The sequence below is a fragment of the Clinocottus analis genome, unplaced genomic scaffold, assembly GCF_023055335.1.
Source record: "Clinocottus analis isolate CAN_PGR_092001 unplaced genomic scaffold, fCliAna1.0.p SCAF_10, whole genome shotgun sequence".
Taxonomy (NCBI): Eukaryota; Metazoa; Chordata; class Actinopteri; order Perciformes; family Cottidae; genus Clinocottus; species Clinocottus analis.
This window is the reverse complement of record NW_027175821.1, coordinates 6,593,083-6,616,549: the sequence shown is the minus strand read 5'-3', so window position 1 is coordinate 6,616,549 and position 23,467 is coordinate 6,593,083. Positions and strand designations below refer to the sequence as shown.

The 23,467-nt window shown below is 40.1% G+C and overlaps 3 protein-coding genes across 7 annotated transcripts in view; 1 reads left to right on the top strand and 2 right to left on the bottom strand.

The window, feature by feature from the left end:
• Positions 1-14,882, bottom strand: part of pdlim7 (PDZ and LIM domain 7) — a 30,136-nt gene extending 15,254 nt beyond the window's left edge. For 2 of the 3 annotated variants that reach the window (XM_068584768.1, XM_068584777.1), the window contains exons 1-3: positions 14,701-14,860; positions 12,270-12,368; positions 5,353-5,504 (exon numbers count right to left, since the gene is read on the bottom strand). In XM_068584768.1, the coding sequence (XP_068440869.1) occupies positions 5,353-5,504; positions 12,270-12,368; positions 14,701-14,730 (281 nt within the window). In that variant the 5' untranslated portion in view covers positions 14,731-14,860. Of the gene's footprint in view, positions 1-5,352; positions 5,505-12,269; positions 12,369-14,700 lie in introns of all 3 variants that reach the window. The other variant, XM_068584786.1, reaches the window with a different exon arrangement.
• Positions 14,883-16,021: 1,139 nt separating this feature from the next.
• cltb (clathrin, light chain B) lies at positions 16,022-20,635 on the top strand. 3 transcript variants are annotated; one of them, XM_068587078.1, is made up of 6 exons: positions 16,022-16,497; positions 17,096-17,142; positions 17,341-17,470; positions 17,996-18,107; positions 19,138-19,191; positions 19,546-20,635. In XM_068587078.1, exons 1-6 carry the CDS (start codon positions 16,323-16,325, stop codon positions 19,715-19,717), a joined length of 690 nt encoding a protein of 229 aa, XP_068443179.1. In that variant the 5' UTR covers positions 16,022-16,322; the 3' UTR covers positions 19,718-20,635. The 3 variants fall into 3 exon arrangements, with proteins under 3 accessions (XP_068443179.1, XP_068443187.1, XP_068443196.1); XM_068587086.1 differs by lacking the exon at positions 19,138-19,191 and adding an exon at positions 18,660-18,680; XM_068587095.1 differs by lacking the exon at positions 19,138-19,191 and having other exon boundaries at positions 16,027-16,497.
• A 280-nt stretch (positions 20,636-20,915) lies between these two features.
• higd2a (HIG1 hypoxia inducible domain family, member 2A) lies at positions 20,916-22,619 on the bottom strand. Its single transcript, XM_068587109.1, has 2 exons — positions 22,416-22,619; positions 20,916-21,442 (listed from the first exon to the last, which is right to left on the bottom strand). The coding sequence occupies exons 1-2, from the start codon at positions 22,597-22,599 to the stop codon at positions 21,276-21,278; spliced, it is 351 nt and encodes a 116-aa protein (XP_068443210.1). The 5' UTR covers positions 22,600-22,619; the 3' UTR covers positions 20,916-21,275.
• Positions 22,620-23,467: the final 848 nt, after the last annotated feature.

The window sequence follows — 23,467 nt, the reverse complement described above, 5'->3', positions numbered from 1 at the left end:
AAAAATATTACACAAGTCTGCAATGTTTCATTTAAAAGGAAAAGTTGTTTCAGAAAATGGCAATTTTAAATCTCCAGAACAAAGAGTAACAAATTTCCCCTAGGGGATTAATAAAGCATCCATCCATCCATCCATCCATCCATCCATCCATCCATCCATCTTAGGAGTATGTTATTTGAACTGAAAAAACCTTGTGACGACTTGTACTGCAACACTTTAGATTTTAAAGAATTTATTATACTAGTTTTGTTCCTAAATCACTATGACAAAACCTGGGCAATAAGAAATAAGTCCGATACAGAGATACAAATATCCACCTCATAATGCAGAAAGACTAATTGCAGCTTACAGAGTGACTTTAGTTTTATAATTTTATTGAATTTTTCTGCTGAAAGGATCTTATTGTTGTATTTTTGGCCATATTTCCCATTAGTTAATAAAAACATTTTAACAAGTTAATTGCTTAAATAGGAAGTTGCAGGAACTGCGCTTGAGACTGTTTTACAAGGGGTAATGCAAACAAGTGATCAGACGGGTTTTAAACAGGACCAGTTTAACCCACTTATCTAAACCACTCACAGATGTAAGCATAAAAGAGAATGCACTCAAAATGTCCATAATACTTAGCCAATGTGTCATAAAACTACATGAGCACACATGTACGACTGAACTGAGAAGTATCCGTACTGTTGGATTCTGGTTGTTTACAGTTTGGTTCCAACTTCACTTTTGTTTCCATGCCTTGACGTGTGGTTTAGATAATTGGGTTAAAAACGGGACTTGTTTGCTCATAATGCCGGTGTTTGTGATGCCTCATGGGCCCCAATGCAATGCGGTCTCAAACAGAACAGAGTCCCCTTATGCTCATACGTCAACAATTATCCTAATCTGCAAAGATGCAACAGGCAATAGAAATGGTGGGAGAAAAGAACCAGGTTGTAAAAACAGTTATGTTTTTTCTCTGTTGTGGCATTATAAAAACAGAACCTCGCTACATTTCCCCCCCCCCATTCGTGGACCGCCTGCAGATTCACCCACCTAGTTAAGAATGCTGCACATGCCAGTGTTGCACGCCTCCTTACTCTAATCCCAGGATTCACAATACTGCGTTGCCTTTGGTTCATTAAAATATCTTAACACACGAAACATGTAGGCACCTAGCGTTACATTGCTGCTGGCTCCTAAAATAACTCAACATAAACAACTACCATCCCCTGCTTTAATGCTACACCGAGCTCCCACAAGGTTAAGCAAGACTGAACAGCCTTGCAGCCGCCCTCATTGTTTCGGGCTGCGGTCATACGCAAAACAAAACAATGGACAGCGCTTCCTGTGACAATGAGCAATGAATAACTGCTCGTCATTGCCTGCTCAACAATGATAGAGTAATGTTGAAGACAGGATGGCAACAGGGCCTATCGCTGGAGAGTGAGGGGAGTAAAGGGAAGGCATACTGACACATCTGTGCGTGTCACACTTCTTGGAGACAAATCAATGTGACATGCATAGTGCTTCAGCTCAGCTTAATCCACAATTTGATGAGTCACACTTAAAAGCAAGGATATAAGGACCGTCTATGACAGCTCCTATGTGCTCTGTATTCATTTTAGCAAACTGGACTTAATCACCTCCACATTTGTTCATTGAAGTCATCACTTCTTGCAATATGTTTTTTTGCTTGGCCCAAATTTGACCTGCACTGAAACTAAATAAGCGCACTATGAGATAATTTCCTGCCTCATTTCATTTCGAAATCTCCCATGATACTGTAATCAACTTTACACACATCACTGACAAACTCCAACCACAACCCTCTGGGCTGATCCTTGACATTGAAATATGGACCGAGTGTGTCCCTGTAGCAGCTACATGATCTCCTTTCTTTGAAGCTGAAAATCTATTGCCCATAGTTTTTGATTCCACTCTCAAAAAAAGCCGCTGGATAAAGCCTCAGCCTTTCCCCATAAGAAAAAAAAAATACACCAAATGATCATTGGTGTTGAACAAAATGGAGGCACTAAACCAAACAATAGACCCTAACTCATCACTGTGCAGCTGTCCTCTCTTGACATAAAAGAAACTGTGGATGGAGCCAAGATACAAATAAATAAAACTGACAATAGCGCTTCTCTGAGAAGCGTTTCAGGAAAACAATATTTGTCTTACAATACAGTAATAAGAGAAGAGCAGACGAACAGCGCACACCGGGGAGTCAGGGTAGTGGAAGAATGCGAGATGTTTACACAAGCTGGCCTCCAATGCAGATGAGAAATAGAGTAGGCAAACCACCGAATGCAGCAAAAGTAGGGTTAAGTAAACCTTTCAAAGCATCACACCAGTCCCTGTGAGATAAAGAGGAAAAACTCTCTTTTATGAAATAGGCTTGTTTTGAAGATGCACAACAATATTTGCTGACATTAGTGTCCAATTTTAAACAATATTTCACACACAAAGCCACAGGTTTTGGTAGGCAAGAGCCCTCAACACATATCACACTTCAGCATGCCAATTTCATCTTCCTTTCAAGAATAAGAAAAAAAGAAAAATCCCACAGGGAAATAACTAAAGCAAACTTTCAGTGTAATGAAGTGCGCCATGATCACACACAAAAGATGATTTTTTTTCCAAGCCATTCGAAATGTGTTTACATAATTCATATTCAGGTTTTTGCATTGCATGCCCGCCCAAAACAGCAGGCCTGGTAGAATCTTCTATATCTAAGTATGTTAAATATAGTTATCTTGACCAGATGTCATTAAATATCAAAGCCCAAGATTGAGTTCTGAATGTCTGTTAGACAGATGCTGACACATAATCAGGCTCAAGAAGGACAACCGATCCATCGCCATTCTTTTGCTTACAGCAGAAAAGGTCAACAAGATTCTCTCTGTCACTTTCCAACTCTGAGAAACCCCACCCTTGTTTATACCACAAACGCATACGCGCACACAAAGTGTTCCGTGTGATGTCTTTCTGCAGGAAAAAAGAACATGCAAAATCAGCAAAGTGTCCTCTTTGCTGTATGAAAAACAGGAATTGCTGCCCTTTGATAGCAAAGAGTGCAACCTTTTATAGAAACAGTAAGTCTCGTTATCTTTGGGCATAATAATAACCTGCTGCAATATTTATCAAACTGCATAAAACATAGAAGATTGCATTTTAACACCCAACTCAGAATCTGTCTTTGATCCCTGAAGTATAATCTCTGTATCACTCTACCTCTAACCACCTCTCCCTGTCTACTTATTCATCCTGTCTCAGTTTATTCAGAGAAAAATAAAACCTGAATTTCCAGGATAGAAGTCATACATTTGAGAGAACCACACACCCACACACACACACGCCCACACAAAATTTAGGATATACTGTACAATTGACAAGAAAGAAAAACACAAATGTGCAAGATTATTAACTCATAAATTCACAAGATAAAAAACATTGGAAAGGTAGGAGAGTGCAAATCCAAGTTAATATAAAATTGTGGGGGCTTATTTACTATATTCAGCAGTTTGGTTTGTTTATGCTCAATATTTGTTTTGCATTAGGACTGCAATAAATTTTCATTATAGATCAATGTGTCGATTGACAATAGTCATTTATAAAACAATTATTCAATTATAGAAATAGTTGCCTAATACATTGTTGTCTAATTAACAGACTAATCAATGCCGCCCTTTCATATATTACTAAGAAATACCAACGTCAATTTTTTTTCCGGGTTACAAAGAAACAAATAAACCTATTTTTTGTATTATTTACATATAGGACAAAACCTTTTTATGCTCACTGGATTAAATGCTCTGTGCAGAGATGCATGAATGAGAGAGGAGCCAGAAATGTGTTGAACAATGTGCAGCAAACACATCATGATCTCTACATCTGAAACTATTAGTTTATGTCCTGGCTGCTTTCTTCTAGAATATAAAATGACCTGTGGCTGTTTTGATTCAACAAACCTAACATTTGAATCTCTTGGCGGGCAACAACAAAATGAACACGATGTGAAAATAGTGGTGTTACAGCGAGGATCACAACCTCTTTACTTTATTATTTTTTTGTACTCATAAGTAGTCCCATGACAGCAGCAAGGCTTATCATGGTTGCGTTCCAGCTTTTCGTGGGAGGGAAATCTTGGTCTTATAATTAGGATTCTGATGGAACACTTGCCCTGTGCTCTACACAGATACTTTATCGGTAAGGAATTTCTGGCAGGAGTTATGTAAGCAGGTATGAGTGATACCTTTTTGTTAGTTATCCAGTGGTAATATTTTAAATAAGCCAAACTAAATTAAAAAAGAAAGAAGATTTTTTTAATCTGAAGAAAGACTAATTTAAATCTAAAGCTGAGGCATGATGTAATGTACCCGTCTCTCCTCTGAAAATGGTTTCTTTCAAACAAAGGCCAGCGTATCCGCCTGACAACATTTGACATGCATATCTTCTTCTTAGTGCAGACTAACCCCTGATATTGATTTTATGAATTTAACAGAATATTAATGCAGTACTAAGCTAAAAAGAATTCAGAAAGTGTGCACCTCCAATAGTCCACAATCTTCCTGTTAGGTTGATAAATTATTATGTTAAGGTTTGAGACAACATACAGTACATAGTGATGGATGGATGATAATGCAATATTTGTTTTGTAGAAAGTGTAATTGTCAACCTTCCTTATATTTTGTAGGATTGCTCTGCTATAAATGAGGTTGCAATATCCAGTAAGTCTGGCAATTTGTTTCTGCTTGGCCACGCCAGCACGACTTTGGCTTTAACAGTTGTAGGAAAACAGGACAGTACCAATTATGTGAAGATTGGACACAATTTATAGGAGGGAGTAAGAAAAAATAAAAATAAAAATAAAAAGCAATGTTCAACTATTTGAAATGCATGTGGGCGGAAATGGGCACCCCTTCATGCAAAGATAAGGGTTGCATCAAGAAACCAGGAAAATGTATTTTCTTACAGTTCAGGAAAAAGCTGCTTTTTGAAGTCACTACATGGTACTGCCATCTGTACACAAACACTCTTTTTTGGATCATGGACTAACTTTTTATCAAAATCAACTGAAAGGTTTTGTCACAGTTTGGAAATATCCTGCTCACAAGAATCGTTCCATAATAACTTTTTTGACCGCAGCTACTCGTGGGGTTGTGACTTTTATGAAGAAAATGTAGTCAAAGTCTAAACCTAAAACTCGGGTAAAAATAGAGTGTATGGTAACTTTTATACATATGTGTTTTGCAACTTTTGAGGCTGTTACAATATTTTGCTTTTACCGTTTTACTGTTGTGCCGTTTCATGCTGAAGTGTTTGATGGAGATAAAATGGTTTCATAATGCATTGCCGACGACTTACTTGCTGAGGGTGAGGGTGAGGGAGTCTGTTGCTGCTCTGATCTGGTTCTGTGCCTCCACATGGGTCATGTCTTCTGCATTAGTGTCACTGATGGACACCACCCAGTCTCCTACACCGACACCAGCCTGAGCTGCCTTACCGCCCGGGGTCAACTGGGAAAAAAAGAAGAAAAAAAAAGTTAGGTCCAAGGTTTTCACAAGAAAGGACAGTTATGTGGATGAAAACATGTTCTCACAGAAGTGCACCTGTAGGAACTATAACATTATACAGCTACTGCTCCTACAAACATATTATAAAACTTAACAATCCTCCATTATTTGTATCCCAACGTGTACGTTCAAAGAAGGCAGTTTTTTCTTTGTTATCATAGTCGGTAGGTCATGTTTCAAAAAGAAAACGTTTACATAAAAGTACTAAAATACCATTGTCTGACTTCACAATCTACCATAACCTTATCAGCAGTTCAAAGCTAAATTCAGGAAATTTAAACATGTTCAGTCAACTTTGCTACAATGTCTGTTAACAGCACTTAATCAGCTCAGGGAGTCTGTGTGTCTGGGCTCTGACAAGCCAGCCAAGATATTTCACTCAACACTATCGGGAACAGGCAGTTAGGTCATCACGATGTCATCAGTCATCAGCGCATGATTTGCTGCAGATGTGCCTATGAAAGGAACTCTAGAAAGCTGCAGACAGTGTCCATATGCTACAAATAGTCATATCCGTTACTGGAACAACCCATTTAGACAGACAGGTAAGTCACTGACAAAACAATGACATCATGCGCTCATGCTGTCAACCAGACAGAGTCAGAGCAGAGGGCCGGAGTCTTGTTACAAGCAGGAAGAACTTGACAGTCTATAGGGTAGTAATGGTTTGCTACATGTACACAGTGCTTTTAGAGGACATGGCAGACAGTGAAGTCCAATATACAGAGCAGAGATGCCAAATCCTGTTTAGTAAGGGCTTAGTCAGCTTGCCCATGCGGCTTAATGAAACTTGAGACTTGTGTCAAAGTCTCTGATAACTGGAGTAGAAAGTGTTTAGCATCAGATAAGTAGGCGAGTGTCAGGATTTCTGGCACAAAAAAAAACCTATTAGGATTACTCTCTGATGTCATGGATTCCTGCAAATGTTAGCTCATCAAAAGCTGAGACGACTCAGCGGTTCAATCAATAGTTTTCTGCCATGTTCAGCTAAGCTATCACACTTGGCACTTTGATTCCGAACATTAAACGTAAACACTTGTGTGAGCAGGAAGGTAATATGCTCTGTATACTGACTACAGGCTGAGACAACGCCGCTACCCACAAGACAACAAAGTTAAAGCTTGCCTTGAATCAAAAGCTAAAAAGTAAAGAAATGCATTCTACAGGGGCAAACAAGCTACATTTATTTTACAGCAAAGTTTAAACATCATTTTAATTTGCACTCACTGGATGCAATTACAGGGGTTAAGAAAGAAATAATGTCTTCAGTTTAGGACGACTTGAAAGAGCAGGAACAGCGTACACTTTAGAAAAAAATACTATGACATCGGCAACATATTCTGAAAAGGGCTGCAGCCTAGCATAATACCACCAAGATTCCATATAGAGAGCCGCAGACTTATCTTTACTACTATACTGGATTTTAAAACGTGAGCAGAAATATTCTATATAACAAAATGAAACAATGCTTGTATTAGTGTTTAACAACAACAAAAAAACATGAGCCTTAGCCACAGAAACACGGTCAGAGCCTCAAGGTAGCCGGAGCTGTTAAGTTTGAACAAAATCTGTTAAAATAAAGAGGTGTTTAAATGTTACTAGCAAGTGCAGTAATATACACCCCTGTAGTGTAGAAAGTGAGCAGAAAAGGCCATCATTCTCTGTCATCTTCTCAAAAAGAACACTTTAAAAAGGCTCTTTATGAGAATCAAATTGAGCAATTAAAGTAATTGCAAGCAAACCCTAAAGTATGTTGGGAATGTGATTCTGTGGAAAGAGTCAAAGTTATTCTATTTATACAAAAATACCATGGGAATTACAGACAGGTGAAGAACTAAAAAAAGGAAAACCATGAATAAATTAGAAATGCAAATGTTTTCACACAGAGCCCAAGGGGTCACAGAATGTTCTGATGAATATAACAGAGTTAGTAGACTTTCAGAGACTTGGGTATTCTATACCAAGGAGCACTGACGCTGCTCTGGAGGATTGTGATGGCCCAACTCCTTACTCATTTCATTATTCTGCATTCATTACTTACCCATCTGAACATTCTCTAAAATGGTATCAACGAACATTTACCAATAAAGCTGAGGTTGAAATGTAAAAGGTGAGATAAAGAGGTTAAAAAGAAGAGTTATACAGATTGTGTGTCTCTGTGAGATGAGTTACTGATGGACACAGACACCTGTGCTCCTGGCTCAGGTTCAGTGTGCAGCTGCTCTCTCACTTGAGAAGGCAGAAGTTAAAGTTGCTGTGCTCAGACCTTCGAATGGTGGGGTGGTAGAGTGTGGGGGGAGGGAGGGAGGAAGGGGAGAGGGGGTGGTGGGGTGGAAACCCTATACCCCTCCAGTAGTTTGTCAATATGACGAAGGACAGTGGAAAACATGTTCCCGAAGGTAATTCTCCAACGTGATGGATGATAACGTCATGGGGCAGCGATACCACAAAGATGGCTCTTGATTTGGCCAATTCCTCTGACACAAGCGACAACGAGAAGCAGACTCATCCGGTCATGAAGTGTTTTGTGCAAATATGATTGGAGCTAAATTCGCACCAATGGCATTGATGTTTGTGCAACTGAAGGCCTTTGCAAACACAGGGTTAGCCTTATGTTTGGTAGTCTGTTTCAAGACCTTTTGGCAGAGCACAGCAGCAGGACTGTTTTGGTATGCTATCAAATTTCAAAGCATGAGCCAATGTTTCAAAATACAACATTTGAAGTGGTTCCCTTGACCTGGTCAGTAAGAGCCTCACACTCGCTCCAGGCTCGCTTCTCTTGTTTTTGGTTAAACTTCGCTCAAGTTTATATATACACACACACACACACAACTGTAGAAATACTGACCATGTAACTCTGCACCAGCTAACTTTTATTCTTTCCACGGCTATTTGGGGGTCGAAAGACAGTCTGTCCTTACATCACTCACACAGCACAGCTGATGCAAGGCCATAAATATCCCTCTGAGAAATGGAAAACCAAACTTGCAGGTATGTGGTCCCACTAAACGACTGCAGTGGAACACCTATCACTAAGTCACCTTAAAACACCGCTACACTGATCACAACATAAAGACATTCACATCCACCTAGAGACAAGAAATACCCCCCAATCCTCCCCGTGGGCAATCAAAAAGTACTGAATTATTAATCCACCCCTCTAACAAGGCCTCGCTTCCAAGAAATTGTATGTGTATGAGAAAGGGGGGGTGTTTAAAGAGTATACAAGTGATAAAAAAAACAGATGTTCTACCAGCCAGACACACACACACACACAAACGGGAATAAAAGACTGACACATCCAGCTGTGGTAGCGGAGAGATGACTTGACATCATCTGCAATTTCCGCCGAACATTTGATTTTAGCGTTGTGGCATGTTATTTTTTTACAGAAACCAGATGGTGCTCAGGAGGCTCGGTTATGGTATCATAATGTTTATGGAATTGCGATGGCACGATATCTGGGACAGATATATAGAGAAACTCCCCAGAGGAGTTAATGCTGCCTTAAATTAGGGAAGACACAATTGAAACCGCAGTGAAACAGCGTTACAATCAGATCTTGCTTTTTGAAGTTTAAGCCTCTCCTTTTGAAACAGGATGTTGGGGCACACATGTGAAGAAAGAGATATCATTTTACTTAAGTAGACCTCAAAACTCCTCGAGTTCTAGAGAAATTCAAGAAAAGAAAAGTTGGCATATGGGTTTTGTATAAAAAGGGCAAAGACACAGTAGGCTGTTTCTGAAGGCAGGATCAAACAAAAAGAACGAAAACAATAGTAGGGCCTACTGGACATTTCACATGTCACATGAGCTGTCAGGCGACAATCCTTTAACGTTCAACAAGAATGCTAAAGGATTATCTAAGCTTGGGTTTGGAGGCTGCAAAGAAGGCACCATCAAGCTGCATTACGGAATATGAAAGATCCAGTGTTTTGGGATATTTACCGACACCGGGGACTAAAGCCGTGATATCGACCTCTGCAAGAGATACAATGACGTTTTAGTCATATACCAAAAGAGAAAGACAGTGCTTTGTCATATTTTGTCTTTCTTTAAATGGGATGGTGAAGGGTTAAGAGCACTTGTTTCCGATTTGACGGTGTTGAAGTTTTTTTTCACATTTAATAACGAAACAAAAAGTGGGTTATTAATACTACAAGCGAGGCAAATAAGTTATGTACATATTTTTCCAGATGATAAATGGGTGTGTTCATATTATGCGAAGGTCAAACTGTTATCTTTCCTTTCACAGTGGATTTCAATAGTTTGTCTTGGCATGGTTTCTTTCGCTCTGATCTCACTGGAGATGTATTGCAGTGAGATTGGAGGAGTCCGTCATATGCACGAGAAAAGTGAGCGCAGAAGACATATTAGACACCGAAGGAGACAAGAGGATTGTCTGTTGGCAGCAACGGGGTGGATACGAGAAATATTCCAGGAATGGTGAGAAAACATAGCTTTCCAGGCTCTAAGAACAAAGGAAGGAAACAAGTATTTATAGAGCATGGAAACCTATATATCAACTCACTCACACACGGTTACCAGTCACAGACACACAACTTCTCAAATAAATACAAAGATCAGAATCCCCATTTACAGTCCAACAAGAAGCTGAATGACTAAACATGGAGTTATTGATGATGCGACAATCTGCCACAGAAAGGCTAAACTCAAAGTACCTAAATGAACAATAAATGAATCGGGTCTCAACAGCCCTAACCGTCATCTAATCCTCACAAAAAGCACTTTAACGCATTGATCTATCAGGAGTTATCACTTTTCCACAATCTCTTTTCCTTACAGCGTCTTTAATGAGCCTTTTTGTCCCGTCACTCAACATCTTCATTGTGTAATCTCTTTTAACCGACTGTCTGGGTTGAGATTCTTATCTCATCTGCTACCGATCAGTAAAGAAAGACCACCCATTAAATGTTTCCAAGCCAAGTGAGTGCAGGCCTGACTTTTCTTCCTGTTACCAAGGGATACTGTATATATCTGAGGTTTACATCCCCTGGTTGGGCAGTTTTCATCCTCTAAAACTGTGTGATTCACTGTCCAGTATTTTATGACAAGCGTAAGGAGAGCCAACAATCACTCAGAAGAAACCAGAGAAAACCTGTAACATCGTTATAACTCCTGTACCCTGTAGTCTGGAAGAACGAGCCACAAGACATTAGCCTCTGACTAGTCATTAAGGCTACAATCTTAGCTTTACTGGCTTGTGTTTTTTTTAGTTTTTTTTTTAGAATAGGCGCCATTATCAATTTCACAGCAAGCTGCTTAAACAAACCTTGGTCAAATTCATTTTAATGGAGACAGACCATGAATGACTTTGCAATAGAGAAAATGTAAGCGATATCTGTGAGGGAAATAAATAAACAAAAGAATCTGCATTTGTAATGTACATGGATTGCAGAAAGACTGGCTCCCTGCACTGGCTAATAGTCAAGATTATTCTCATAGAACTACGGACACACCCGCTTACATTCACCCTCCAGTATGCCTTGCCAGTCTGGACTGAAATTACTCCAAGTCAACTGCTTTATCCCACCAAAACAAATCTCTGTTTTGTTTTGTGCAAGTCGTCTAAACTCCAGTTGGTCTTTTATGGGTAGAAGAAAATGTTTCTTGTCATGGATCCAAGGGGAACATTGTGTTTCTGACTGCGATGCCTGCCAGAGAGCAGAGCAGATGCAAGACGTGTACTGACAAGGCTGGCGATAACTCCTTGCCTCACCACAGGATTACGTCAACTCCACACACACCTCAATGCGATGAGAGTAACGACACACAGTAGACTCTTTAGGCAATACTTATTGAAGAAACATGAAATAGGGCATTATTTGTTCGCGGCTTTTCATTTACATACAAATGTGACTTTCTGGCATCAACAAAGAATTGAAAGTGTTTAACAGACTATGTGGAGTAAGTAGCCGTGTGAGGCCTGACCCATATACATATTCCTATTAACTCCTGAACATCTCTAAAATAGGAACCTGCAAATATTGAACATAATTGATGATTTAAGAAAAATATATCAGTCAAATGTTGCAACCTCTAAAGGTCGCACTGTAATAACGTCAGTAGGGAGTGAATGTTAGATCTGAGTGTGCAATAGCTGGCAGCAATGTTGGAATCATTTTGTGTGTGCGCATGCGTGCGTGTCTGTAAGTGTGAGTCTGTGTGTTTGTCAGGCAAAGCAGGACTGCACTTATAAGGGCTGGAAAGTGGTTGCTGCTCTCTTCAGAGGCAACAGTAGTTTATCGAGTATTTAAAATGCATTCAGTGCAGCGGTGGTGACCTAACATGGAGAGTGCGATGCACGGCGTCACAAACAACAGCGTGTCTATGACCAAATAATACTATTCGTCAAAAAGAAACTGCATGTAAAGACAAACTGGATTTGGGTTGGGACATATACATCACAATAGTGCGAGTGACATGAAAATGAACACCATATATATGTCTGCAGACCAAAATCATTTCCTATGCAGGACTTTCAAAAGAAGAGACGCATACGCTCAGGTGGGGTCATTGTGTGGAGACCAAGACGGCTGAGCACTAACAAAAGAATTGTCAAACCTTGGAGGGGCATAACTGACTTTACAGGAGGATCCTCCCATGGAAATCTTCAAGAAGAGTGTAAAGTCATCAATGTGCACAGATGCAGGTACAAGCAGACTCCAAAAACAAGCAGTTCCTTACCCTTGACACAGTGAGTGGCATGCTGAAGTCCTTGCCACCCTGCAGCCTGAAGCCCCACGGCGCTGGGCCGCTGAGGGTTACAGAGTATACGCTCATAGCCTTGGAGAGAAGAGAAAAGAGGAAACAGTTTTTTAATTACTCAAAAAGCCTGGGAACTTTATTTTTCTGCTTCATCCAAGCAGATTAATTGCTGGTTTTCTGCATTTCTTTCCAACACAAACACATTCCTCACAGAAACATACATGGACGGTGTTTTCTTTTGGAGTAGATCATGTTACATGTTGGAAAAGTTCAGTTTTAAGAAGAACCATGTTACAAAAAAAAAAAAAAAACAACATTAAAAATGTGCCTTCTGGTAGAAATAATCAATTTTACTTTTGCATAGTTAAAAAAAAAAAATAAAACACCAGACTTGACACTGGGACACAATGTCCCGACATTAATCAACATACAGACTCAAAGTTGATGCCTCCGACTATGCAGCATGTAAAAAATATACTACAATGCAAATGAGGACCACAGACAACATCAAAGTTCTACTGGATAATTAAAACCGCAGCAACGTTGAACCGTTATCTTCCGTACAGCCAACTCATTGTATTCAATTAAATATTCAACCATTTAAAAGTGAGCTACAATGGAACATGGGCCCACAACATACAAACTTGTCCAGCCATTTAATATTTTACATAATTTGTTAAATCACGAAAAGCAGTGTGAAACAACTTCACCAGAGCCGGTTACTGAAATAGAACAGCAAGTCACTGAATAACCTGGTAATTTTAGAAACCAAAGGCAACTTGGGCTATGTCACTTGCGAGTTACAGCTGTACCACTGACCTCTGTACCTGCAGCCCTAACACGCTCTCGCTCCTCCTCCGCCCCTCCCCGACCCCACCAGGTGTCATTGCTCTTTGTGACACACAGCCAGCTTTCCAAGATGCCACCATGCAAACCCACCTTGTCCTCAAGGGCTGGCCGATAGCCCAAACCTGGGAGATTGCTTCAGAGTCAGTAAGCTAGGGCAAGCAGATTCTCTCTGTTGGCAAACCCTACCCCCGCCGCTGTCTGTGACACAGGCAAGCCCTTGCCTTTCCGCCCTCCTTAGAGGCTATATAAGGAATGTAAAACTACACCAAACTATTTCAGCCCAACACCCACATGAGTCACAGAGCGAGAGAGGAGGGGGGTAGAGGAGGACGGAGAGAGGTAACGTCAACTAGACCCTATATTTTGGCAAAAGTCTCTACATCAAAGTCAAGGGACGTTTTTTAAGTGTACTTGAGAAGCAGCAGACGGCCACAACTGAAGCAAAGCTTGCGGAATTCAACATTCCTCAAGGAAGGCATGGAGCACAGCACAGCCAGACCAGCAATTATATTTTAACATCTTAAAGCAACAGAGAAGCTCACAACTCATAGGGCTCATAGAACATAGAATAAAATGTATGTATGGTCCTAGTCCTGAATACTAGAGAAAGCAGCCCAGCTACCAACATATCCAGAAAACCTACAAATTAAATGCATATACTTTTAGGAGTTTAGATTATAATCCATTGTTTGTGTTTAAATTATTGTGCAAGTCTGTCAATGCACTTGATAGTTTACATAAACAATGATCTCACATTATACCTCCAGCAGAGAAGTCTAGGAGACAAGAAAAAGCAATTCTGAGACAGGCAGCTTGAAACAGTAAATGGAAATAGCAGCAACAGGTGATGGAGGTTAGATTCAACTGCCATAACAGCACACCGCAAATTGATTATTTAGTCGTTTTGAGCAGATTCTAATAAAGACAGCAAGGGAAAATAATGGGATGGAACTGGATGCATTTCGGTTAAATAAATACCACTCTCTATATTAAGCCAGAGGAGAAATCAACAACCCACGCCAATAAACATGCTGGTAATGCCTGCGGTATTCAATCAGGGGTATCGTGTCCCTGTTTATGGTATTGCTATTTATAATCGATGGTGTCACTGTAATATTTCTATAGAAACTTGTACTTTTGAGTGCTGTATAGGCTATACGAAGCTCAAATACACGCAATTAGACGCGTATGTTTCACCGGCCGCACAAAGAGGAGTTTATATAGCTTACTTTCAAAGGAGTTCAGTGTGTCGGTTAGTTACAGACTGAAGACGGGTCGTACCACAGTGCAGACCTGGAAATAAACCCTTCACGTTCACAACCGGAGTCAAGTTAGCAGGAAGAAATACGAAAACTGCCTCCAACAAAGTAGTTTGCGCCGCCACAGACCGATGGAGACAAAGAGCAGCAAGCCAAAGCCATAAATAAACTGCACAACTGGGAGCGACAGAGCCCGGACAAGAACTTAAAGACTGTGGGGGGAAGAAAGTTGCTTTTGAAAAGTAACTTCTCACAGACACGGAGGAATGCATTCAAATGTTTGGACAATATAATGAGCTCACCTCTTGTCCCTCGCTGTGTTCACCAAACATCACGAGTCGGTCTACCGGATAATAATGATTAAAAAAAAGTCAATCGGTAAGCAGGCTAACTTTCGGACTTCCTTAAAGCGGACGTCAGGAAGCCACCGCGGATCCCTTTGGTGAGCAGCAGGATCATTCCCTCAAATTCTTTTTAGTAGGACTCGCCTGAAACGTCAGAAGTCACATGGGCCGCTGCTTGGCTTCGTACTCGGGCTGTGAACCGGAGGAGGCCGTGCTTCACTGCAGACATCTCGGCTGTGAAAACTACGGCGAATCCATGTCAATCACGAGGACTTTTAATCAGACTTTTTTTTTTTTTTTTTTTTTAAAGAAAAGAAGTAAAGGAAAAGTCAACATTGCGCAAAATAATGCAAGAAATACCAAGTTGTTCAACAATAAGTATTCTTCTTATTTATTTTTTTACAGAATATCTTTAGTGGCCCCAGCCACAGGTGTGTGCAATCAACTCCTGACCAGGCTAATCACACATGTTGAGCTAGTTAAAGTTGTTCTTACCAATTGCGTATGCTTATTCGAAAATGATGTATTTATTATTGAAATGATATCAACCAGCTGGTAATGGTGGTACTGGACTGGCCCCAAGGCAATAGAGTAACATAGTTATAGCTTAAACCTTTTATAAAGGATGCCTTTTTTTAGAAACTGGCACCCACCATTTATGCAACGAGGCTGGTGGAGGTGAGGTGGATCCAATTACATTTTGTAATATTTATCATGTATCCTATTTCTTAAGCCTATTGTACTGTATGCATTTCTCCGTATACACAATATGGATCTACAAAGTAAGAGGAACTATAGATGTCAGATAAAAGTAAAAGATTAACACAAACATGTCAGATACTAACATGGTGTTGTATTTAAGGTTCCCAAAAATAATTGAATTATTGACAGTGTGTTAAAATTTGTTTTTCAGCGTGAGTATATTTGTTTCTGATACCCACCCCAAAAAATGTATAACGTTTTTTTTATTCATTTTTACACTATATTGCTACCTTTTATTTAAAGTAATGGATTTATAGTATTCTTCAATGCTGTTTCTGTGTGGTATTTTAACAAGTACCGTAACAGTTTTTTCAGCTTTCAGTACTTGCTCAAATGTGTCTTTTGAGCTGTATTAATGTGCTCTATAATGCATATTAGTATAAGTAACAGCAACATTCAAAACATCCCTCTTAAGTGGAGGCGCTGATGCTGTTGTAAAGCTTCTGATCAAATGGATCTCAGGCTGACTCGAGCGATGCGATGCAGCGGATGGCCAGCAGATGGAGACAAACTGCAGCACCTGGGGACTGGTACCCTCGGGTGCTGCCCTGCTCCATCAGCACATTGGCTGGACAAGTGGAGGAATCATGAATCATCAGTGAGAGCCTGAAGTCGAAGCTTAGATGGTTTATTATAGACGATTTGTTTTGTTTGACCGGTTGCTTGCAGTAGTCTAACGTTCCTTTAAATAGGTGATATTTAAATACAAATATTTAGTTTGTATTGGCGCTGGAAAGCGGGTGGCCTAATTTTGGGGCTTTGACGTTCGCTAGCTAAACCTACCAAGCCGGCTCAACTTGTAAACACTTTTGTGAAAGATGGCTGACAACGGCGCACACCCGACCGAAGAAGACCCAGCCGCAGCTTTCCTGGCTCAACAGGAGAGCGAGATAGCGGGGATAGAGAACGACGGGGACGGGTTTGGGGCGCTGGAAGAAGCAGACGGAGAGCAGACCTCTCCTCCGGAGCCGGAGCCGACACCGTCCAGCTACGGCAAGTTTGAGACTGAGCTAGTGTCAGCTTCGGCTAGCAAGCGAACGAGCTAACGAGAGCTAGCTCACATCCATCCCGGTGACGTTACGTGGTATGAACCGGTAGCGTTAGTGAAGTTAGTTAACGTTAGGTAACAGTATCACTCATTCCTATGAGAGCACAATAGTGTAACTAGTTGATACTGTCAGCTCATGTATCATGTGAAAGTTAGCCACGAATGGCTAACTGACCTACAACGTAGGTTACGTTAGTAAACGTTGATTCAGCAGCACGTCCATCCGACGTAAGTCAAAACTAACTTAACACTGATTACGACCAAGCAGGTATAGTAACGTTACATAGCTGTTAAACTGAGCTAAGTTTGGGCTAAAAAACAAACAAACGTTAGTTCGTTGTTCACACCGGAAAAACCTGTCCTGTTATCTGACAAAGCTGCATACAACACATTAGCGGCCAAACAGGTGCAGCTGCATTTCTGCAGTCTAAAGTGAGCTGCAACGTTTATCTTCAGATGCACCACCACAGTAGAAGCGATCACAACTTCACCCAGAGGAGAAGTCCATAATAACACAAGTCTGTTTTCTTTGAACAATGTCAGACGGTTTCGAAGATGAGCCAGCCACCGTGAACGGGGATATATTTCAGGTGAGCTCAACATATATCTTCAGCCTGACTATATTCAATTATTTTCTGTGTGTGTGTATGTGTGGTTTAGTTTCATTCTAAACACCAAGAAATTCTGTTTACCTTGGTTTTTTTATATACATTTCTTCATGTTTTGATGTACTTCACATACACCTACTTAGTATTTGATTACGTTGTATAATGGAGTAAATTATTTAGGTCCTCCAAAAGGAGTCCAATGGCCCAACAGACAACTACGCAGCTATCGCCCAGGTTGATATTCAGAGGCAAGAGCCAGAGAGTTTACGCAAGTGGAGGGAGGAGCAGAGGACGCGCCTTGAAGCATTAGGTGAGCGAAGATGGGGAATTACTGTGTAATGCCCTTTGTTGCTGGAATGAGTCACAGTGATTTTGTCGGTTTGTTACGCAGCTTATTGCAGTTTACACGTAAGACGAATGATGCAGCACATCTAACAGTGTCACAGTTAGACCTAATTATAGTAAATTACATTTTTTTGAGCTGACACTTTTATCCAAATCAACTTACAACAAGTCCATTCAACCATGAATACAAACTCAGCACAACAAGAATCAAGAAAGTACAATTTCTTCAAGAAAGCAAAACTACAAAGTGCTACAAGTAAGCGCTACTTTCTTTATTCAAGGTATAGTTAAAAAAGATGTGTTTTTTAAGTTTGCGGGGGAAGATGTAGAGACTTTCTGCGGTCCTGATGTCAATGGGAAGTTCATTCCACCATGGAGGAGCCAGGACAGCAAACAGTCGTGACTTTGTGACTACGTCAGTTTCTCCTCTACATATCCCCATTCAAGGACTCTCTGAATATGTTGTCCTCTGCTGTTGCTCCCTAACAAGACTTAGCATCCAAGGCAGCAGAGGAGGAGTGGAGAGAGAAGGCCAAAAAGGAGCTGGAGGACTGGCATGTACATCAAAATGAGCAGATGGAGAAGAACAAGGTCAACAACAGGTTGGTGTCTGTCCCGTTAATATTCATAGGAGGACCAGTTGGTTTATCATTGTGACGTCATGCTGTAATCACTAGACCAACACATTTTATTCAGATGAACAGTTCAAGTGTCGTGTTGGCAGATTACAATATCTCCTAATAGAAACCATTCAAAATTCAGGGTTTTCTCTGCATGTCAAGTTAGATGCACTGTGTGGCAGCATCAGAACACTATATTAAAAATAACTTTATCATATTAGGTGGACTTGTAGACATCTTGGAAACTGATTTATTTTCATTTATTAATAGATAATGCAAGCACTTGTGTTGGACTGCACCAAAGGATCAAATGTTTGAATGATTTGTGTCGTGTAACCGTTATATTTTTATAAGTATATATAGTGTTGCTAATTTATTGTGTTTATTGCTTATTTAAAGAAAGTCTTTCTTCGACCTAATACATGTTTTTTGGTCTGGTTGCAGCCAGTGTTGTACATCATGCTAACAAAAACATTGCAGTCTTTCCTTTCCTTGACCGAGCTAACCCCGTTCTTCTCTTACGCTTCCCAACAGACTCTGTCCAAGTCTGGCACGGTATTACTCTGCATCTGTGGCTCTAGTTTTGGCCAGTTTCTTCCCCCGTGTCTGTGAATGCACTGAGAGACAACTCTTTGAGATATCAGTCCAGTGTGTCCAGTTAGAATGCCTGAAAACAAAACAGGAAGCTGGCTAGCTCGAAGGAATGCAAACAGCAGAGAGAAAATTGCAGTTTTCATCAATATTATAGCCGAGCACCAAAGCTGTCTGGAGTTGCCTGAAATTCCCCACCATCCCAAACTTGCACTTGTACTACAGTAATGCAGAAAAATATCATTCAATCTCAGTCCACTTTCAACCTTTTTATTTCCATCTCAATGGAACTGTTTCTTGGTCGCTTGCTTAATCCTTCTAATGCCTGCCCTAACTGTTCTCTGCTTGTTGTTGTTTTGACACTAAAACTTTTCTCCTTTCTCCTTCTTTTCCTGCTTTCTTGGCCTTACCTGCATACTAGGATTGCTGACAAGGCTTTCTACAAACAGCCTAACTCTGATGTTATAGGCTTCGTGTAGGTTTAGAATTATTATGCTTTTTAATGTCGTGTGACCCACCCTAGGAATTAGAAACTAGTTACCTGATGCATGCCCAAACTCTAAAACTACCTGCTTGTTTTACGAAGGCTTTTGTTTCCTTTGTATTTGATTGTTGTATTGGCTATAGGTTATAATAATTATTAAACGTATCTCCAACAAAGTGTATGATTGGTATAAACGAACGCATGAAGTTATTGAGCATGTTGCTGTTCCTGTGATGGAACTTTATGGCAAAGCACCATGTTTGGCTCAGATGGTTTTGCTGTTGTGAAATCCCTCTCAGATTACAGCTTATTCATATCTTTACCCGGTCTCCCTCCCACCTGCAGAGCATCGGAGGAGGATTTCCTGACAGAGGACAACAGCGACAATCCAGGATCCGAATGGGAGAGAGTAGCCCGTCTTTGTGACTTTAATCCGAAAACCAACAAACAGGCAAAGGATGTTTCTCGTATGCGTTCTGTCCTAATTTCTCTCAAACAGACGCCTCTAGTTCGCTAGAGGTCGCAGGGAGAATTTTGTTCTAGAAACATTGCCTTTGAGTTTTAACCTCACAATGCATCAGAAGAGTTTGTATGCCCTTTTCCATAAATTTCCTGGTATGTTTATAACCTTTGAAAACTTCCCTTCTTTCTTGATGCCTAATATATTGAAATAATATACTTAATCCCACTCTCTTGTGAGAAGATGAAGGACTGCTCTATTGTTACGACATCCTTTGGCTGGTCAGTTTTATCACTGCTCTATTTAAGAAAATATTGTTCTTGTAAGTTAAACATTTTCCTTCCCTTTTATCTTATAGATTGTTATTAGGTCAGTTTTCTTGCATGCCTCTGCCAATATATTTGGATGCACATTTTATAGTTTTTTTTTAAATTAGCAATTTGGTCGATGTCAAACAGTAAGCACTATTGCTTGTTAGATTGTAACCACTTATGCCTCTCATCAATGTAGAATTATCAACACAGTCTTTGTTCACATTTGTTGTATTATACTCCTAATTACCATATTTGACATTGTGAGCATATTTTTCTCTTTTAAATGCATAAGCTTGTGGCCTTTTTGACGTAGCTCTTACTCCAGTTTGAGTATTCAGCTAAATGGATTTATTCTTCAATTAGATAAGATCTCAGCAAATAAATAAAAACAATTCACAACCAAAGATCTAAATTTTCAGAGTTAATGTGATTTATAGTTGTGCGATTTCACAGAATTTCTCTGCAGAAGTTGTATGCGGCATTTCTGTGTGAAACCAATGTGTTTTGATTCTTTTTAAACGGTAATCACTAAGGTGTCAATTTCAACAGTAATGTCTGCACAATGTTTCACATGTTGCCTATCCGGACATTATGAATACAGAAACAAGTGAATGTTAAAAGGGAACTGGAAAATAAAAACGGCAGAGTATGATCACCTAAATGAATTTGTCCTGACATGTTTGCTAGATAAGATTGTTGCCATCGAACTGCTCTGTAGATGATCCCGGTTTGTCCAGTTGATGTGGGAGGAGCTAAGATATTGTGTGGCCCGGTGCAAACATCCATCCGATTCCTTAGGTCTTCTTGAATGCATATTGCTGAGGTCCATGCTACTGTAAAACTGAAGCTCAATTTTAAGCATCTTATTGTCAAAAACAGACCATAAACACCAGAAAAGAAGAGCACATATCAAAAGTAGAGAATACACACTGAACACCAGCTTCAGATTACATCTTTTAATCAGCCAGATGTTGCAATACCCGGGGAACATTAGAAATTCCAGCGGAGCAAGAAGCATATAACTTGGTTATTAGCATTTTACTCCAATACCGTTGTCGCATAATAAAAGTAAAATTCAGCTCTCTTCGCAGGTTTGGTAAAGAGCCGTTCTACTTTGACGATCCACAGTTTTAGCCTGGAGCGAAATATTTTATCACCATGTGCAATTCCACATGTTCAAACAATAAATAGTGTTGGCATTAGCATTATGTTGGAAACATGGTTACAGTTCATTCAGATAGTACAATCAGTCCAGTCCCAAGTTGAATAGGCGGTGGCAGAGGTGTAGGACTGGTCCCGCTTCATTGCTTGGGTTTACGGGCAGAGGTGAAGACGCCAAAAATAAGGGCAACTACAGTGAAGCCTTGAGCAAAGATACGTCCCCTCATCGACAGCTGAGACTGTCGGGTTTTTCCTTGATTGAAGGCCCGGAGTCCATAAAGCAGCGCTCCTGCTGTTGCCAGACAACCTGGAAAGCACAAAGAAGCAAAATCACACACCTTAACATCTAACAGAACAATGCCCAGGTACTGGACAGGTCGGCTTGAACCGAGAACAAGGTAAAAGGTGGATCTAATGTCATATACATTACGTACATCCAGACAATTGATTGTTTTGAGCTCATTGATATAGATAAATCCGAATCCGGTTCATACCAGGTATGTTTTACATACAATCAGGAATTTGTCTTGGCGGGTGATGCACACAGACCAGAAACAGTCAACATAGTGCAAGAAATAGAAACATATTACATTTACTGGAATAAAAAATAAAGTGCACACAAAAACATAACAGAACTTTAAAACAAGTGTACTGTAAGTGTATGTGAAAGTGTATAAGGATGCCACTTGGACAGTGGAGCATCAACAGAGGTCAAGTGCTTATCCTAGTCGAGTCTATTGGCAATGCCTATAATTGCGTTAGTTTCTGATGATATTTTAGACACACGATAAGTGTACCGTTTAGTTTGAAGAATATAAATACAATTGATTAACCAAGTAGTTATTTTTCCAGATATGTCACTGTCAGAGGTTATATAATGTAGTCCCAAACGTTACATCACAAAGGATGCTTCTTTTTTTTTTATGTATTACGTTTTTGGTTGATTGGCATGATCTTTAAAATCATTGTACCAAGAGCAAAGCGACTCCTCGTGTTTCCAGATGAAAGCAGGGTCAAAGTACTGACAATGTCAAGCCGGCTTCCTCCATCTCATATAAGCGAGTCCTCCATGAGCGCCGATGACGACTCGCCCTGTTGTTGGCGAGTTCGCTGGCTAATGCATTTCCGGTGTGAGCTGAAGCAGTGAGCTCGAGTGCGGCTGAGCTTTAAACGTTCACGTCTGCTTGGACAACACTGACTTCACCACGCGACAGAGTAACGGACGAGCTGCGCTGCTTGTGTAACTTCTTCCCGCAGCTGACCCCGCTTGTGTAACTCACCTATTGGGACGAACGGGTTCTCCTTCGTTTTCCTCATGAACTTCTCTTTGAAGGTCTCATCTTTGGCTTTCGGCAGAGGGTTGAAGCCTTCAATGGCCGGCGGCTGAGAGAAGTCGAAGGGCACAAACGCGGGCGGCGATTTGACGGGAGAGATTTGCTCGGAAACCGCTGGTGTCCCCGCCATGTCTGCCGGAGACTACGGGAATTAGGTTGAGTTGGGGAAGTACACTTCCGGTTGCGCTTTGACCTCAAACTTCACAATAAAGGTCTCGACATTTTCTTTAGATTTTAAACAATCTATGACCACTTATGTATGAACGTGATATTTGCAATCGACAAGACGATTGTGTATAATGTTTAGAGTATGTTATCCTAGATTTACATTTCATATTATAGTTGTGGTAGTTTGTTGTGTATTCCATCCACATGTCTATAGTGTTATGTATGTTATGTATTTTTATACCAATCAACAGTAAAACTAAGAGAGGCTAGATTTTCATTTGCTGTCCCTGGACAGATTTTTTAAGACAGTCGTTATTACAAAAAAGTGAAGGCAAACTTTGACAAATGGAAAGAGTTTAATCTTAGTTTATGAGGAAAAATCATTAAGATTGTGGAGGCTCCACAATTTAATTACATCTCTATGCTCATACCAGTAACAATTTCCAAATGAATCTTTCAACAATATAACAATATAATTAAGGATTTTTTTTTATGGACTGAAAAAAAGCCTTGAATTCGTTATGAAAAAGTTCTTTGCCTCAAGGAATTGTGGGGAAAGTGCTGTTTTTTTTGTATTTTATTGTCTGACAAACCTTTTGTATTCATGTTTAATGTTAATACATCTAAATGAATACAAATTTAAGTAACAAAAAAATATATAGTTACAGTTCCTGAGTAATGCCTGGATAATGATATTGTAACAATAATTTTATGAATTGAGATTAATAAAGTACATACTCCATCTATTTAATACTGATAATACTGTCATATTATACTGGTAAAGTGTTGCCAATCTCAACAAATCCCCCACTCTTACCACTCAGTGGCAG